At 40.2% G+C, this 18273-nt stretch overlaps 1 protein-coding gene across 1 annotated transcript in view; it reads left to right on the forward strand.

The window, feature by feature from the left end:
- tmem145 (transmembrane protein 145) overlaps positions 1–18273 on the forward strand; it is a 41585-nt gene that overhangs the window by 19439 nt on the left and 3873 nt on the right. Inside the window, exons 6-14 of the mRNA XM_082552096.1 lie at positions 7389–7473; positions 8068–8139; positions 10879–10947; positions 11562–11642; positions 11967–12045; positions 13504–13597; positions 16528–16700; positions 17389–17509; positions 17863–18051. Coding sequence (XP_082408222.1) covers positions 7389–7473; positions 8068–8139; positions 10879–10947; positions 11562–11642; positions 11967–12045; positions 13504–13597; positions 16528–16700; positions 17389–17509; positions 17863–18051 — 963 coding nt within the window. The remainder of the gene's footprint in view (positions 1–7388; positions 7474–8067; positions 8140–10878; positions 10948–11561; positions 11643–11966; positions 12046–13503; positions 13598–16527; positions 16701–17388; positions 17510–17862; positions 18052–18273) is intronic.

An 18273-nucleotide genomic window follows, 5' to 3' on the forward strand; every position in this document is an offset into this window, starting at 1 on the left:
GCCTTCCCTGACCCTGCTGCCCTGGTTTTCTTTAGAAAGAGCAGGTTCACCACCAGACAATGCCGTGATGACGCAACACCTTTTTAAATGGAAAAACACAGAGAGAGCTCACAAACCCACTCCTGTGGTCACTGTGTGATTCTGTTTGTATTCTAAGACAAACGCGCGTCATTACTGCCATCACCCTCCACGTCATCGTCTGCTCTAGCCCCCCCTCTAGACACTGAGGAAGCAGGGAGTTATATTCTTGTCTTAGATACCAATAAATTGATTTAAATGCTTTTTTTTTTTTTTTTGCGCATTCCGGCAGAAAGCTCATACATTTCTGGTGCAAACAGCTGAATCAGATATTAAAATAGGAAAGCTCAGGCAAAAATACATCCAGCACACCCCGAGGAGGGCTCTGTGAAATATTGGATATTTTAAGGCTACTTTTTTGTGCTGCTTCCCAATAAATTTTAAATCAACGTGAGCATAATTTCTGTCCCAGTGTATGCTTACCCATTTGGGCATTTTGCACCAGGCTAGACTTTAAATAGTGGAAGTAAAAATATCTAAATAGGGGAAAAAAGAATTATAATCCAGTGATTTAGAGTACTTATTCAAGCTCCTAACCCAGTTAGACAGATACTCTTACAAACATTTAGAAACTGGTCTTCAGATAAGGATTATGCCACATGTTACGTTAAAGATTTGTGTGTAAAATGCCACACAGACACCCCTAAATTCATCTCCTCAGATGTTACAACCGATCCTTTATCTGTGTATCTGTCTCTGGATTTCCGCCTGACACTCTGAAGTGTCTTATCTCTCCCTTCATACTGCTACACTTTCTGCATCAAAGCACAGAGACTCTGAGTATGCAGCCGTCTGCTTCAACTGAGTTAAACATGCCTTGTGAGGCCTCCGCTGTAGCTGACTGGCTCGCTTTGGGGACACTGATGCATTGTGTTGCTTTATAATGGGATTGGTGTTGTGGTAATGGTGTGCCGGGAGAAAATGACCAAAGTGCTAGCTGTGGTGTGTTGTTTGTTGATACGAGTCTAGGCTGGAGCACCCTGTCCAAAAATTGTGAGCCTGGCTGATGATAGCTCAGTGATGATACCGTATATCCTCCTTCAGTCAAGGACAAATCCCAGTGATAGCTGTGTTTTTTGTTGTTGTTGTTTCTTTCTTTCTTTTTATTTTTTAGAATGCAGGTAAGAGAAAGTGTTAAATATCTGCTGAAGGTGTACCCCAGCATGCCTGCCTATCAATGGCACACTCACCTGTACGCGAGCATGTCATGCTCCGATTCTGTGTGTAATTGTGTGTGAGCATTCCTGGCCTTGTATTTTTTGGGGGAGGGGTACGTAGGGTTGTTTTTGTGCTGCCACTTGAGAGCCCTAGCTGAAGAGGGATATGATTAGAATGGATGCTTCCTGGAGAGTATGGTTTAGTGTCACGCCAGCATCCGCTGAAAGACACGCTGCCTAATGCTGTTGGACTTGAGAATAAAGGCTCGCCTCCACTCCTGGGGAAATATGCATGCTACGTCCCGCAGCCAATTTCCACCCCTCGTCTCTCACGGCTTGCGTTCTCGCTTCCGTTTTGCTTCCACACCTCTTCATCTTTCTTACCTCTGTCGCTCACAATCTTTAGCTGTGTCTCTCTTTCAACTCTGTCACCAAGCTGTGACGCGCTCCACGCCATTTCATATCTATTTACTCCTGCATCTCCTGTTCCTCTCTGTCAGCCTGTGCCTAATTGTGTTTCTCCTCTCCATCTTGCAATCTCACTGGTCTCATTTCTTTTTTTGCCTCTCGCTCATTTAATGCATTTTCCCCAGCACCCTCACTTTTATCTGCTACTCCCTGTTTCCCACTTTGTTCCTGTTTCTCTCTTATCCGGCTCTTTTTTTGTTTCGTGTACTTTCCATCTCACTCTTTACCTGTGGAAGTGGGTCTAAATCCAAATCAGCTCCTAAGTCCTTAAAACAAGAGGACGTCTGTTCTCAATTCCCTTGCCAGCATAAACTGGTAAAATGTGAGGCTGGTCTTTATTTAACATTTCCAAGCAATTTCACTTGATTAATTATAGCAGGAAACCTCAAGGCTGCAAATAATTATTATTTCATCAGGGGAGGAAAAAAAAAAGACATTAATAAATAAACTTGAAGTCATCCCAGAATTTCACATGATGATTCATAACATCAAAACTTTTACAAAGCTTTACAAAAAAAATCGTTGTTATTATACTGTTGTCATTAGACTGTTTTGAAAAGTTGGTATATTAATAAAACTTGTCATGTAACTAATTGGGTACCATCAATAGAAAGTGAAGAGAAAACAGAGCAAATGCAGAATAATTACTTGCATTTGTACGAGCAACTGTTGTCGGAGCATTATTGTGTACTTTCAAACACAAGTGAAGATGTAGAAGGCTTTGAATTGCTGTAATCAACTTTTTCTTTATTATTCCAAGCAGAACTACTGCTAATGAAGCAAAATTACTTCAGCAGGGAACCAAGAAAGAACTGAAATTAGCTTGGCTGTAAAGAGGCAGGGGTTAAAGAAACGGCCAGAACTTTGCAGCTGTCAGCTTGGCCGAGCGACAAATCACAGCTACTGTATTTTGTCCAGGTTCTCCTGTTCTAGACGGGGAGCCAGTTTGAACATGAAACATTGCGCTTGTTCAGTGTAATAAATAACAACAACAAAAAAATAACAGGATTAGCTGACAGTGTTATGAGTCTTCTGGGAGATATATTTACCCATATAAAAAAAATCAGACTTTGTGATTTGTAGAATGTAATAGTAGTTCTGGTGTGAACACAGAGTGCAACAGTTAAAACTGTGATTCTAGTAACATGTTCCTACAGTACACAGTGTATGCACCATCTGTGTGTGAGCTGCAACTAACATTTACCTGAACGATTAGGTGCTAATTACTTTTTTCATCAACTATCAGCTCACGGTCATCACAATTCCTGAAAGTGCAAGGTGATGCCAACACCTAAATATAAATTACATTATGTTATTTTACATTGTATAGATTAAAAAATATGTGGACAGGATCCCTCGCTGAAGAAACCTAACAAAAAATCTCGTCTGCTATTTTACCCATCTGTCACCTTCATCTTCACTGCAATTTAAAAATTTCATTCATATGATAAATCGCCACCACAAAGGGTCATGGAGCAGTGACTCTGGCAGGGAACTTTTTAAAGGGTTTGCATGTTTTTCTATTTTAAAAGCGTAAAGGATTTTGCAGCCATGATACAGTATATTTCTGTGTTTTGTCCTACACTGATACAGGAGTGTACTTTTGGCCTGAAGGTGCTTATCATGGTCTGGGCTCTGCTCCTTAGATCTATAAAAGGAAATCTTAATCTGTTAATCTGAGTTTGTTGTTGAAGCATTTCTCTGACCGTCTGGCAATTTCAGTATGAGTTGTAGCACCAACTGCGAGTCAGGTCTTATCTCCCGACATCCATGCCTGACCTCACTGATACTTCAGTACTTGGCTGTGAGAAAATCCCCTGCTGCGGTCAGGTTATAAAATCCTGTGGCAGGCCTTCCTAGAAGAATGGCTGCAATTTCAGCATTATGGGAGATTTCACCTAAATTTTAATAACCACTTGAATTTACTGGTCATGCTCAGTGCTACAAGCTTGTGAAAGCAGATGTTTAATGGCCTCTGTAGCTTTAGAGAAGCAAATGATGCTTAAATAATCATAGTCATCAGGGCTAAGCTGACTTTAGTCAGGGAATTACCCAAGTAGATGCTATAATATTGCTACAGTGGTTTGGGTTTATTGGAGGCAAACGGGGACTACAAATCGGGATTTCTCCCCAAAGATGTCACGGATCGATCATCAAATAAAGCAGCTTTAGAAACCATCTGATCTTGACTGATTGTATGTTGGACATGGACAAATGTTCAAAAAAGTCTTTCTGTTAATTAACTTCAATATTACCAGGCTAAGGGGTCTTATCCCACCTTCCCTTTATTTCTTGTAAGAAATAAGTCAACTCTCATTTGAAAAGTGAGATTTTTTGAGAGTATAGGTCATGATATTGAGATCATCATACCACATAAAGAGTTTAGTGAATGCTACTAATGATCTGGACCATGAACTTGTGTCTGTGCTTGTCTGAGTGCAGCATCCAGCATTACCAACATTTTACATCAGAGGAAAAACAGCAGTGCTGGTTGGAGTCATGGTTATCTGATGATGAATTGTTTTATTCACGTAAATGACACACAAAAGATAGTCTTAGAGTTTTACAGGGTTCTATTCTTGGGCCAGTGTGTATGACATCATCCATGCCTTGCTCAAGTAACATTCATTGAAAATGTTGCATACATTTCCACTGCTCTGCAAGTAATATTTAAATCTGCATTGCAGATTAACTACTATCAAGTCCCAATTAAATTAAAGCCTAGATGACTTGAAATGTTCTAATTCTAAATTCACACTAAACTGAAGTTACTGTATTTTTAAAAACCCATTCTGGATGGCATTATACTCACACATAAAACTGACTGTGCAAACACAATTTTTGGAGAAAAAAGGGTTTGTTGCACTCAAACGCTACCCGAACATTTACGTTCCAGAGGCACACTCTCTCAAAAGACTCAGACATCCTTTGAAAATATTGTTATCTGCAGCTTAAGGGATCACAAGTTGTATCAGACTGTTTTGATGTTGGGTGAGAACACCTTCAGTGTGCGATACATCAGTGCGGTACGTCGAAAGTGGGTGCCTTTTACACCAGAAACCACCCAGCAACCCTAAACTCATCTGTGAACCCTGTGGAGAGAAGTCCTGCAGTGAAGTGCCACTTCTTCCCTCATCTCCCCTCTTTCCCGTGCATCTATTTCTCTCTCTCCCTTTTTGCATTTTTTTGTTTCCTCAACCTCTCTTTCTCTCTACCTGTATTTTAAACTTTCTCTCTCCACATCTATCACTCTCCTTATCTCTGTCTCCTTGCTCTTTGTGTCTGTATTGATTTTGTGGCAGTGCACGCTCCACGCTTCTCGCCCTTTTTTGATAGAGGGAGTGAGATGGAGTCTCAGGCTGCCAAATGAAATCAAAGTCTTTTCTCTCCCCCTCCCTCTCTGGTCCCTCGCTCAAGCAACAAGCGCGAACTCCATCGGCTTTGAACTTACGTCTGTGAAATGAGCTCTCTGTGCTCTGATTGTCAACCCATCTTTGTGCACTTTCTCTTGTTCTTGCTCCCCATACGTCTTTTTTCTCACCTCCCAAATTCATTTCAATTTGATGCTTTTTGTGTTGAGAACTGACAAGTAAACATTCACATTAATCCAATATTGGCTTGCCACAGGGGCATGCTAGTTTTCTTTGTGATGTTTCGCCTGACTTAAATAAAAATAAATATTCTCTCTTTGTGATAGCTTTCATACCACTGCACTGTCAGGCAGTTATATCAGATCAACATTTGAAGATATTGAGCTTAACAAATAATTAAAATCACAGTATTAATAATTGAGACCAAGAATACTCAGACTTAAGCAAGAGAAAGCTGTTGCTATGGCTATGATCTTTTCATCTTTCCTGTTAATTTGAGCATCTCTGGATTTGCAGCACAGTGTCGGCAGAACAGCCCAGATTCCTTTTTCTTTACCCATCAACTTTTTCCGTACACCTGGAGGATCCTGAGGTGCGCCGAGGCCAGCTCGAAGAATGACTAAATGACACAGTTGCATTCAATGCATTCAGTTGTAATCAGGTATACCATACCTGTCTCCTCATAGTAAATTACCAGATATGCACCAATTGCCATTTTCTTAGTCGAGTCCAATTCCTCTGTCGATTTTTTGCAGAACTCCGATTTTCTTTCTGGGAACAATGACTTGCAGTATATGCAACCAAAAAATAAATAAATAAATACAAAATATAATTTTCATAATAAAAGAAATAATTAAAATTCACAATTTTCCCCAAACTGGAGAAGGTTACAGAAACGTCACTTAATCAACTGAAAATAAATCGCTCTGCTACTGGAACGAGGCACAGATAATTAACTGAAAACAAATTACTGGACACCCACCTTTACCTGACATATTTTTCACCTTACCAAACAAAAGCAGGTGCAACATATTTATATAACAAAACAACTGTCAGGTACTTAACAACACTTTCCAATATATGCGTAACTTCACCAGGATGTTGACCCTTTTTTCGCTCATCTCTATAATTTTCCTAGTATCTGCTTTGATTCTTTGTTCACACTGAGGCTGCAGGCTTGTGGCTGGCTCCTGAGCTCTGGATGGCTTTGTCCAGTTTTCCTTTGTAACCTCTTTCAAAAAACCAATGTTGATTTAAGTGCTGGAATAAGTTTGTGTTCATGAACCTTTTCGTGGTGGTCCCGCATAATTTACTTTCACATACTTTGTTTTTATCTTCACAGTGAAAAGCCTCCATGGTAATGGCACACCAGCATGTGGCTCTAAATATGCATGTATTTAAATATATATATTTCGGGTTTCTAAGACTTTAATTATGACAGACATTTGAGAGTAAACAGGAAAGGTGGGAGAGCGGGGCAAAGTAAATAGCAAATGGCACACGGTGGAACCGAACTAAGGCCTCTGTAATAGCCTTGAAGCATATGGATCACCTGCTTAACCCCGTGAGCTTGTGGATAAATATTTGACTGCGACAGTGTATGTGGTGCGCATACAAGAAAGGGAGCTGCTCCTAATCTATAATTTACAACAATGCAACCATTAACTGTATTTGGTAGTTATAATGATATCACTCATTAGCCTAACATTATTATTCTTTGGAGCCATATTTGGAGGAGAAAGCTTCCAGCTAATGTTAGCAAGTTGGTTAGCTAGGTTCAGTAACAAACAATGCATACAAATAAAAGGCCACAATATGACTCACCTAAACTTCTTGGGCAAGTTCTTGATACAATTAGCTGCAAAGAAAGCTAAATAATTTGTCATTAAAAATGCTTCACAAGGGCCCAAGTACACAAAAACGGTCAAGGAGTTGAATTAGCCAAATGGATGTCTAACAGCCGGCTAATGTCACTCGAAATGCCCATGCCCCTAATAATGCATAACTTTAAATGGGTAAGTTATGAAAAATTCACCCACCCTGTATGGTTGCATACAGGGTAAAAAATAGCTATAGAGACCAAAATCATTTTTCGGAACTAGCTGTAAACATGTTTACTTCCCCTCTAAAGTAATTTGGTCTGTGGGAGTGGATTTGCTTTTTTTGAGCCAGCCTTGAGTGACCATTTGTAAAAGCAAAAATATCACCCAAATTCATTTTTATAAAGATCATAGATAAACATAGTGCATTAATATTTTGTACAAATCTGCTAACCATCCACTGTCCACTTCTGCTGCTCTCTTATGTCTTGCAGGGAGATGGCCTGCAGCTGGAGTATGAGATGAAACTGACCAATGGCCAGTCTTTCTGGACGCAGCATTTCTCTGCTGACGAGTTTGGTAAGTGTGATTAGACTGAAAGTGAGAGATTATGGAATGAATCGCTGATGGCACAAGCCTACGCCACTTAGCACGGCCAATAAAGCACCTTCAACTGAACAAATTACACAAATGACAATAATGAAGGGATGGCTGAATGAATTAATGATGCTAGATAAACTGAGAGGAAGGGATGAAAAGAATAAAAGAGGGCCAACGTAGCATCTAAATTAATTATTCCTACATCACTAATGTTTCCTCCGATCTCTCACACTCTTGCTCTACTGTAACTGCCTCTCACTTTTTCTCATTTAATCCAATATATGGCTATAGGATCAAATGAGAATCCAAAGAGCAGGGTGCTTGATCCATATCAAGCACCCTGCTCTTTGGATTTATTGTCCCTTGTAAATTATCTGTCTTTCCCTCATACGTTCTACTTTCTTTTATTGATCTGAACACTTTGTACACCTTATTTACTCCTTCTTCCTTTGTATCTAAACCCACTGTGTATCTTGTACATTTGCCTTCTTTCATATTTCTATTTCGTTCTTTCTCCTCAAATGTTCTCCTTTTATCACAAGTTTTCTTGAATTTTTCTTCCTCCTTTCACAGGCATCTTGGAAACAGACATCACGTTCCTGATCATCTTCTCCATGGTGTTCCTTCTCTCCTGCTACTTTGCTTGTAAGTACTGCCTTTTATTTCACTCTTTTAATGTAATAGGAATTCAAAGCCCCCCAGAAATGCAATTTTTGTGTCAGATCTATTATAAAATCTACATGGTTTCTTGATGGGATGGGAGTAAGTTCTCGTGTTTGTTCAGATAAGTAAAGGTGGAGCCTGTGCCGTTTTCATTTTGGGCTGAGACTGAACACGAGCATCAGGGAAGCAGGAAAGAGGAGACGGTGATAGCGAGCCTTGGTTTTCAAGTAAAGGTGAACGGTTGAGTGGAGAAGGTAGCTGCAGCCTTAAGGTTACTGAAGCGAGTTTGTCACGCAAAGGTCAAAGCTGAAATAACCCTGAAGCAACTGAGAACAACAGCTCCTGGCAAAATCCCCTGCTTTCTTCACGTCGGGCGTTTCTGTGCTATCATATGCATATCTTCCTTTTTATAAACTGGCAAGGGGGCAGAATCACTTGTATTGCACCTAATCTGTAGTTTGCTTCTCTAGACGATCACAATTAAGCATCCATTTAATGATCTTTGGACCCAATGAGGCACGCTTCAGATTAAGAATGGAAGGTTGAATCGCACAATCTTTCACAGCACTGAGAGTCAGATTTATATTTTTAAGTCTGCCTACTAAATTAAGTTCTGGTGAGATTTTTCTGTTAGCGCTGTTAACTCTCACTTTTTGTCCAGCTGTGAACAAACTGATGCATGTGTTTTGTTTGGTTTTTCCCATGTGAATGCTTTTTCTGACATCTTTATTGGGGTCCTTACTGACGCTGGGTCTTGAGATTGACTTCATTCTGAAAATCTTCAGAGGATTTAAAATTAAACAGTCAAGATGTGGCTGAATTGACTTTTAGCTTTAATACAAGGATTTTAACAAAAGTAATGCATTAACTGTTTAGCAATTGCAGTCAATTCTATATGTAATTTTTAGTATAGAGACACAAAATTGTGTCATTGTCCTTATGAACATAGAAAAAAAGCCATATAACCAAACAGAACGCAAGGATTTCACCCTTTATTTGACTAAAAATGACAACAAAAAAGAACAAGAAAAAGAAAAGATCTCAAATTTTGAAATGGGTAAATATGTGTGTTTTTAAGTATGTAGTCCTATCTGAAATTTGTTGACAGAAATAAACTTCAAAAAATTGAAACAGGGTAAAAAATACTTCGAAAAGTTGTGTAATGTCTTAAAAAAAAAACCTTAGTCGAATCTACACATACACACACTGTTGTAACAGATTGGCTGTTTTACCTTTGGTCGCTGAAACTATTTTTCCTGCAGTTTTTTTTTCTTCCTCTTTTGATGTTGCCTTTACTAAAGCCAAAAATGTGTCCAAACAACAGATGTAGATTTTTTTATTTGGCACAAGCTGCTCGAGTTGCACAGTGGGCTCGGTGTTTGAGTTTTTCCTCCATGATGTTACCATGGCGCAGGCTGGACGGGGCGGGCTCACGTGACGACGCTCTGAGTACTGTTTTAAAGGGGACTGTAAATACCGGCTGGAGTATTAACAGAGTTCGAAAAAAGCAACAAGAAAAACGAAACAAACTCAGAAATAACCAACGTGGGCAAGATTACGTCGATTAGAGGTTCTGACTGTCGGTTTCAGTTCTCTTTGGATTAATCCCCCTGCTCCACTTGAGTCTCTAGTGGAAATCACTGCATGCTCTCAGAAACACTTCTGAGCACTGTTTGTTGCTGCATCCATAAAATGCAAGTTGCAATACTACTACGCAGGAAAAAAGCACTTGTAAACAAGATCCAGAAATGCCTTAGCTTCTCTGGGCTCAGCTCATTAAAGGCTGACTGAGGAGAAATGGAAACTGTTTTCAAGTCTGAATAATCAAAAATGTAATATCTTTTTAGAATTCATGGACGCTTTGTCCGTTAGAGTACAGAGGAGAGGGCACTTGTTAACGGCACACAGTCCAAAAGACGATGAGGGTAAAAAGGAAACGTGGGATGGGTAACTTGCACATCTGTATGCAGCATTAATACTGAACCACACATGGAGATTTTGGAGCAGCATGTCCTGTCGTTGAGATTAAGGCTTTGTTCTTTAGGGGAGGCCTTGCTTTATTATCACCACATTCTATACATACTACAGCAACGTGTCTCTGTTTTAAAAAACAGGAACAGAAAACTCGAGAGACGCGCACTCGCAGAGAGGGGGGGAAAGCGCAACAACAGTGTTTGCAAAAGCTTCAAAGGGCTGTAAATGAATATGAAATTTTTTGGAAGTTTTTGTCTCTTTAAAAAATATCATTAGAGCACCTGCAAAATTCCCAGGAGGATTCAGCAACACTTGGCTGGCTAAGCCTGCTGTAATACAGGAGAGCTAAAAGAGTGTGATCGTTTATGACCCTTCTTCTCTCTATAAATTTTCCCCCTAGGCCACTGCTGTTTGCCGGAGTGTTTTGGTAGTAAAATAGGCTGCTTAAATACGCATTAAGAATATTTCCTCTCGGATTATGTGCCGTGAACAGAGAAGATGTATAAGGCGTCATCTGGAGATGTGCATCATGAGATGGATGCATACTAATGATCGCTCCCGCCCATTTATCTGGCCCGTTCCCTTGTTCTTGCTCTTTTCTTCTGCCTCCCAGTCTCTGTACCTCTCCTGCTCTCCTTCGCCATCTGTCAGTGTATCCTCATCCTTTTTATCTTTCCCCCAGCACACACACCTCTGTCACCTTTATCTCTTGTTATTTTATTTATTTATTTATTTTTTTACCTGTAGACAATCTGAAGGGAAGACAGCTTCTTCACACAACCTACAAAATGTTTATGACGGCAGCAGGTGTGGAAGGTGAGAGCTTCTGTCCTGAACAGACACGCACACTGACAGAACACACACACTCGAGATGACTGAGCCTCTTGCACGGTTGCAGCATCTCACACCTTAATCCCCACTTCAAGAGCACAGATATTATCGCACTTATTAGCCTCTGAATAGGACCTACTGCAAACAGTCGCCCTGTGTTACAGTGTTTAGTGGAGCATGCTGTTACTGATGAACCCCCTCCCCGCTCTCCTCATCCTGTCCTCTTCTTTTTCTTCACCCCCTTATCTCACTTTCTTCTTTCTTGCCTGCTTGTCCTCTGTCTAAATCCCTTCTCGATTCTCGTGCCACCCCTGAATTCGCTTTCACCCTCTCCTCCCACTTCTCTCAAGGATTTTGCTCCTTTTATAAATTCCTTCTTTTTTTCTGTCTTGCTTCCCTTCTCTCCTCCCTCATTATCATCTGCCTGTCACCTTTGTTCTGTGTATTTTCTTAACTCCCACATCTCTTCCTCTTAATGCCTTTTCTCCTCTTCTGTAACGCCTGCTCACCCATCTCTTTTCCCTCTTTTCTTCCTTCTGGTGTTTTTTTTTTTTTTTTTTTTAAATTTCTCTCCTCCCTGCATCCTTTCCACTTGGCAGTGCTCAGCCTGCTGTTCCATTGTGTCTACTGGGGCCTGTATGCTAGAGAAGGAGTTGGCAATGGCAGCCTCAAAATACTTGGTGAGTTCCTCTCCTGCATCGATCACTGACTCAATGACTGACACTAACTCTGCACTGGAAAATCGCTCACTGCCTGAGCAGAATGAATGATAGGATGCTGATGGGTGCGTGTGCAGCTGAAGAAATGTAATAGGTGGTTCAGCGTGCACGGGCTGGATTGGGTGTGATTGTACGTGACTGTGTGCGCGAGCAAAAATGTGTGCGGTGACCTGATTTTATCGTTCCCCTCTGATATCTCAGATTCGGAAACCACAACCTAATTACCCCTTCTGTCTCCTCTCTCTCATTTTCTGTCTCTCCCTCCACCTCTGTGACCATCTCCAGGGAAATTACTGTTCTCCGTCAGTTTCTTGGTGTTCCTTCTGATGCTCATATTGTTGGGCAAAGGTTTCACTGTCACCAGGTGGGCGCTTTGTCTGTGTGTACATGTATTATCTCACTACACTGCAGTGTTGTGCGCGTGTGTGTCTGTTTATACAAGCCTGTCACATTTTGTAGGTATTTTTATGCTGAGAATGTCACTCACTGTCAGCACTTACCGTCACCATGATGACTTGATGATGCCGGGTGACAGGAGTCAAAAAGTCAGTTAGGATGCTGCGTCTAATAATGTGGGCGAGCGCCTGATGTGTGTGAAGGGATGTCATGGATAAATGATGTTATGGTGTGAACTTTCTGATGCTGAAGCATTACCTTTGGCTCGCAGAGCCGGCTGACAGGTTTTTTGTTTGCTCACTAGTTTCTGGCAAGAGTTAGCAGACATTTTCTTGGGACAGGCAGTTAGACAGCACAATGGATTATTTAAGAGTGCTTTTCTTCACTGGAATGTCAGCATTTATCCATCTTCCACATGACTGGACAAATGCCCTGCTCATCCAACTGTCATTGGTCTTGCCTGTTTTCGAATGCTGGATTCAAACTCCAGTTATCAAACGGGAGAAACGTGTCAGTTTTTATTTGACATCAGTTTCCGAGTTAGCTTTATGTGCGAAGAAAAAGTCATGCAGCTATCCGATCTTGCTTTTTTACAAATCACCTCTGTTTATAAGGTATTTTTTAGAATCTTGATTTTATTTTTCTGGCAAGTCATCATCTAAACATGTGTCAAAGTTTGAAGATTGGTTTTGCTTTGGCTTGGCACAAACTAAATCTCTTTTTTCATACAGAACTCACAGCAAAAACTTAGCTTGCAAAATTTTTAAGCTGGCTTTTTTGACTCTAGGATTAGATCCTCCTCTGGGTTCAGAAGATTTCTAGACGTATTAAACTCTCTTAAAACCCCAGTGAATAAAACGAACTGCTTCATGGCTAAGCATGAGGCAGAGCTATTTATCTGCAGCGTTTAACTAGTTGACAATTTGCAGATAACTACTCAACAACTTTGATTTCTTTTTTCTTTTCTTTTTTGGTTGAGCGTAATGATGAATTAGCTGTGCAAAAAGATCTTTGAAATGCTGATGAAGGCTTAACGCTGAAATGCTTATTTGTTGACAGCTACAAATAGAGAAGCATTAATTTCTGTTTTTGCTCCATCCATAAGCCTGCAGCTGTTTTAAATATATAAATAGCAGAGAGTTTAATGCTCACATATCTTTGTGCTGTGTAGTTCTGAATAGCTGTTTTTTGATTAAGCTGTCTGCTTGAGTGTAAAGAAGCAAATGCAGGATTTTGTGTCTTTCTGTGTGTGTGTGTGTGTGTGTGTGTGTGTGTGTGTGTGTGTGTGTGCGTCTGTGTGTGTGTGTGTGTGTTTTATATCTTAGCTTTCCTTTGTGTCTCTTAAAGTGTGTCATTGTATTTTCTTCTTATCTTCCTCCAACTTGTGTGCAACCTCTGACCCTGTGTTTATCCTTGCATATCACAGGGCGAGGATCAGTCACAGTGGGTCTGTGAAACTGAGCATCTACATGACGGTTTACACAATCACCTACGTCATCCTCTTCATCTATGAGGCGGAGGTACTGTTTACACAATCACCAACACTGCTGGAAGGGACTGGAAGTTTATTTTTAATATCGATTTTATCTATACATATATTTCTAGCCAGCAGTATAGCATCATACTTTTAGAGCCAGTTACTGTGCCCAGAAATAATCATGCTGACTTTTTCCACTATGTAAGATTGACAGGCTTGTGATAATGTGAGTAGGTGTGCAGGGAAGTAGCTTGGCAGCTATAGTGTGGATTGTTGGCAAAATTTGAACGCCATGCAGTCGACTGGCATAACTCTGAAGTTCTTATTGTTTTAATTTGTCCAATAATTCTTTGGTAACAAAATGCCTGCGAAACTGTACTGGAGCATCAGCTGTGTTCTTGTTTTAATCGCCAATTAGTTTGAGCAGACTAGGACATTTAACTAAGATAGTAAGCGAAATCTTAATCCTGCTAAACATTAGCACATCTTCACCCCTGTGAAGCTGTAAAATGCTCAGTAATGAAAAAAATAATCTTAATTGTTAATGATGCTGATACAGTATGACCATAAACATGTGTGATTCATTTTTAGTTTTCAAAAGATTGCTATACAAATACATATTTGAGGGCTACGTGTGAGAATATTGTTGATGTTATTTACTTAAGCCTGAGCCTGTTCGGTCACGATTTGTTTATATAGGTGGGGATCTTATATTCATTTTTTTGCACAGTCTGTTTACTATGTGGTGACTGAATAGATAAATATTAATTATCAAAATTGTGGTCAGGCCCTGTGATAGACTGGGCACCTGTTGAGGCTGTACTTTGCCTCTCACTCTGACATCTGGGATAAACTTCAGGCCCCGGGAGACCCCGAATTGGAGAAAGTTGAAGGAAAATGTATGGATGGATAGAAAATTGCTCTAAATTAATTGAATATTGATTAATTTGCCAATTCAACTATAGCTCCAGAGTCAAAATGAATTAATAATTATGCTAATAATGATTTAATACCAAGCATTTTCTGGTTTCACCTTGTCAAATGTGTGAATTTCATGCTTTTTATAATGCTTTGGTTTTGAAGTCTTCAGTGGATAGAATGAAATAGTTGTCTTTTGTACGGATATATTAATTAAAGCAAGATTGATTGCTTCAATGGGGGAATAACTGAAAGAATAATCAAGACTGAAAATATCCTTTAGTGCCAGTCCTGTGAACGGTGGCGATCAAAGCTTTCAGTTCAAATACGAAAACTTTCCGATCCCTTTGCCCTTCAGGTGTGACATGAAAATAGCGTCTGAATTATATCCGGGATGATTGGGTACAAGATTTCTCACACACCTAAACTCGACACAGCATCTGCACTTGTGTTATTGCTGTCTTTGGCTTTTTTAATAATCTCATAAATATTCATAGAAGAGTTGGGCCCATAGATCAGCATGGGGCGTAATGGCTTTTCCTGTCAAGTTATTCATTACATTGATACATTACTAATTATGAAAATGCATCAAGTTGATTGTAAAAACAAAATGCTGAAATTCATTGATGAGTTACAAATTTTCTATCTTGACAGAAACAACCAGACAGTTCCCAAGTGCAACCACAACATTTATGGTTCCTTATGCCAGTGCATATAATGTACTCGAGCTCAGATCAAGAACCTTTAGAGTTTTCCTTGACAGGGACGTTAGACTTTGTAATCAGCCTCCACTCATTAATTCTTATGCCTCTCTAGGTTCCAGCTTCGATGAGCTTATGAATTAATAACAGACTCGTTGCATACATCTCTGCATACTGTAAAGCCTGCAGCAACGTGACATGTAAACATGGTAAATGCAGGGACGGTGGATTACAGTGTTTGAGGACAGCACGGTGGTGATACATTTGGCACAGTGTAGTGGAAGCTCACTGATAACTCTCACAATACAATATGTGGATCCGAGGCAGTATAATTTCTCTGGTGCCTGCCCTCTTATATGGTCGCTGCTATTAAAGAGCTCAAAACTCCAGGGAGCTCCTGCTAAAAATAAGCTTAACTAGGTTACAATTGGAACTGAAAGGAAAACTTGTACACTGTTTCTTGGGTTGCAGTCAGGAATCTGCCAGGCCCTCTGGAATGAAAGCAGGGCTGTGTTCTAAGTGTTATAGCTGTCTGTTACCATATCTGAATGTGTGAAAGCATTTAGTGTGACTCTTTCCAAGTGTCTGAATGAGTGAAAACAATGTTGAATTATTTCTAATCATTCCTACTGGCGATTCAGGAGGAAGTATCAAAAGTGTTTGTACTTCAAATTTTATTTGTGCTTTAAGAGCAAACTCGTGGCCGTAAAAGTGGGATTTTGTCATAGTTAAGTTCTGCCTGAATTTCCTTTTCACCCTTAAATCATAGACAGACAACTTCAAGCTGTTGTGGAAAACCTGTTCACAAAATTCATCCACAGCACAACCACACGTGTCCCTGCAGGTTCAAATCTACATCTTTGCATCTTCTTTTCTCATTCTTAAATTTATACAAAAATTGTGTACCCTTTTAGATATTGCAATACAGAATTAAAATACTTTGTGACTCTCTGGTGTGCTGGGGAGGTTTCAAGCAGGTCCACACAAACTACTCAGATCTATGCATTATGCAGTATGAGTAACCCTGGATGGCCCATGCTATCCTGTCACTGGACTGTGAAATGCAATCTAGTATCAGCAGATTCAAGCACATGCCCCAAATACACACATACAAAGCCGTGCACACAAATACCAGTGACCTAGTTGTGAAGTATCGGTGTCAAAGACTCACACTGAATGCTACAAGCAGAGCTTTGCCTCTGTCATCACAGTGGATCTGCTGAACCATGAGCTATCCATCTTAGTAATTAAAGCACCAGCTTCAGTATAAAGCTTCTTCCCTCCTTTTGTGTAAAATATTTTGTACTTGTTTTAATGTGTGCGTGGTAATTTTGGCATCATTTCCTCCTGCCAGTTCTTTGACCCAGGTGAAGTGCTGTACGCCTACGACAGCCCTGCAGGATACGGACTCATGGGCCTGCAGCTGGTTGCGTATGTGTGGTTCTGCTATGCCGTGCTGGTCTCCCTGAAGCACTACCCCGAGAAGCAGCCCTTCTACGTCCCTTTCTTCACCACATACACACTATGGTGAGACCTGCACTGCTCTCTGCGCTTAATAGCACCAGAGATGGTACTGGGGTTTTGATTGCACAAGTATAAAAAAAAATACACATTTCTCTGCTTGAGGACTCTCGATTTGAATAATTTATGCTGTTCTGTGGGGAAAAAGTGCATGAGAAAGCTCATGTTTGAGCTATCTGGGAATAAAAAGGTGTTTACACATCTTCTCTGCAGTAGTGTGCGGCCAAACACTTTTACCTCACACGGTTGCAGTGTATCATTGTTTCTGACTGCATGATTGCTAAACAATACTGTGTGTTTTTCTGAGTTGGTGAGATATCTTCTATTAGAATAATTTATGCTTCTTTATATGTGTGCCAGATATTCAGTGCTTTGTACTGGATCAGCTACATACTTCTACACAATCCTGAGAAAAAAAAATCTTGAAATTACACTGCTTAGTATCTCTAGCCGTCACCCACTTATATATAACAGCAGAGGCTTGAAATGAAGAGTAGATTACAAAGACTAATATTATCTATGTATTTCTCCCTCATTGCAACCACAATCCCCCGCCTCATTATCCACATCTCTGCTCTTTCCATCTTTATCTCTCTATATGCTTTAAATCTTTTAATCTCTCCCACCATCAGACCACATTCTTGTAGTTTTTTGGGGGTCTTTATGTCTAAATGTGTTCACTTTTCCTCCTCAGGTTTTTTGCTGTCCCTGTTATGGCTCTGATTGCCAACTTTGGGATTCCTCGTTGGGCTCGGGAGAAGATCGTCAACGGCATTCAGCTCGGGATCCATCTCTACGCTCACATCGTCTTTCTTGTTCGTATCGATCGCCCACTCGCATGCAGACGAGTTCATATTATTTAAGTCACTTTTTCCGTTGTCAGTCATACATTATTTCTTACTTAACTTCCTCATGCTGGTTGTCTTTTACACACATCATTATCTTCCTTTTTCTCACCTTCGACACGTTATTATTTAGTAATGAGCCCGGCTCAGGCAAATTTCCGTTCGCATGCCTGCTCACTACATTCCTCGCACTTTCCTCTTCTCTCTTGGATCTGGATGCGTGAAGGCTACTATATACCCTGATTTTAAACTGCGTCTATATGTATATGTGTGTTTATTTTATATGCACATCTGTGTCATTTTCTAATCTGTTTGCCTTTTAGGTTATCACACGGCCTTCAGCTGCCAATAAGAACTTCCCATATCATGTACGGACATCCCAAATCGGGATTCTGCTGTCCAGTCCGAAAGGCGGTGAGGGGGCGGAGAGTTTTCCTCATCATGCCTATGGAAATAGCTCCTTCCTGGGAGACTCGCAACCTAACTTCACCGAACTTTTCTCCATCCAATCAGTAAGTGTAAACTGCAAGTGTTTATGTATATTTGAATTTATACTATATAGAATATAACTGGATCAGTTGTTTCCTAATCCTTTTCAAATGTGCACATTTCTGTGAAAAGTGAAATTACCTCATTGCCTCACCCTAAAAAATTCCATTAGCTTAATAATAAAGTAACTAAGGGAAAATGTTTACAGGGATTACTTCTTCCCAGAAACTTTCATAGCTTCCTAA

This window comes from Aulonocara stuartgranti, assembly GCF_965226115.1.
Source record: "Aulonocara stuartgranti genome assembly, chromosome: 11".
Classification (NCBI taxonomy): domain Eukaryota; kingdom Metazoa; phylum Chordata; class Actinopteri; order Cichliformes; family Cichlidae; genus Aulonocara; species Aulonocara stuartgranti.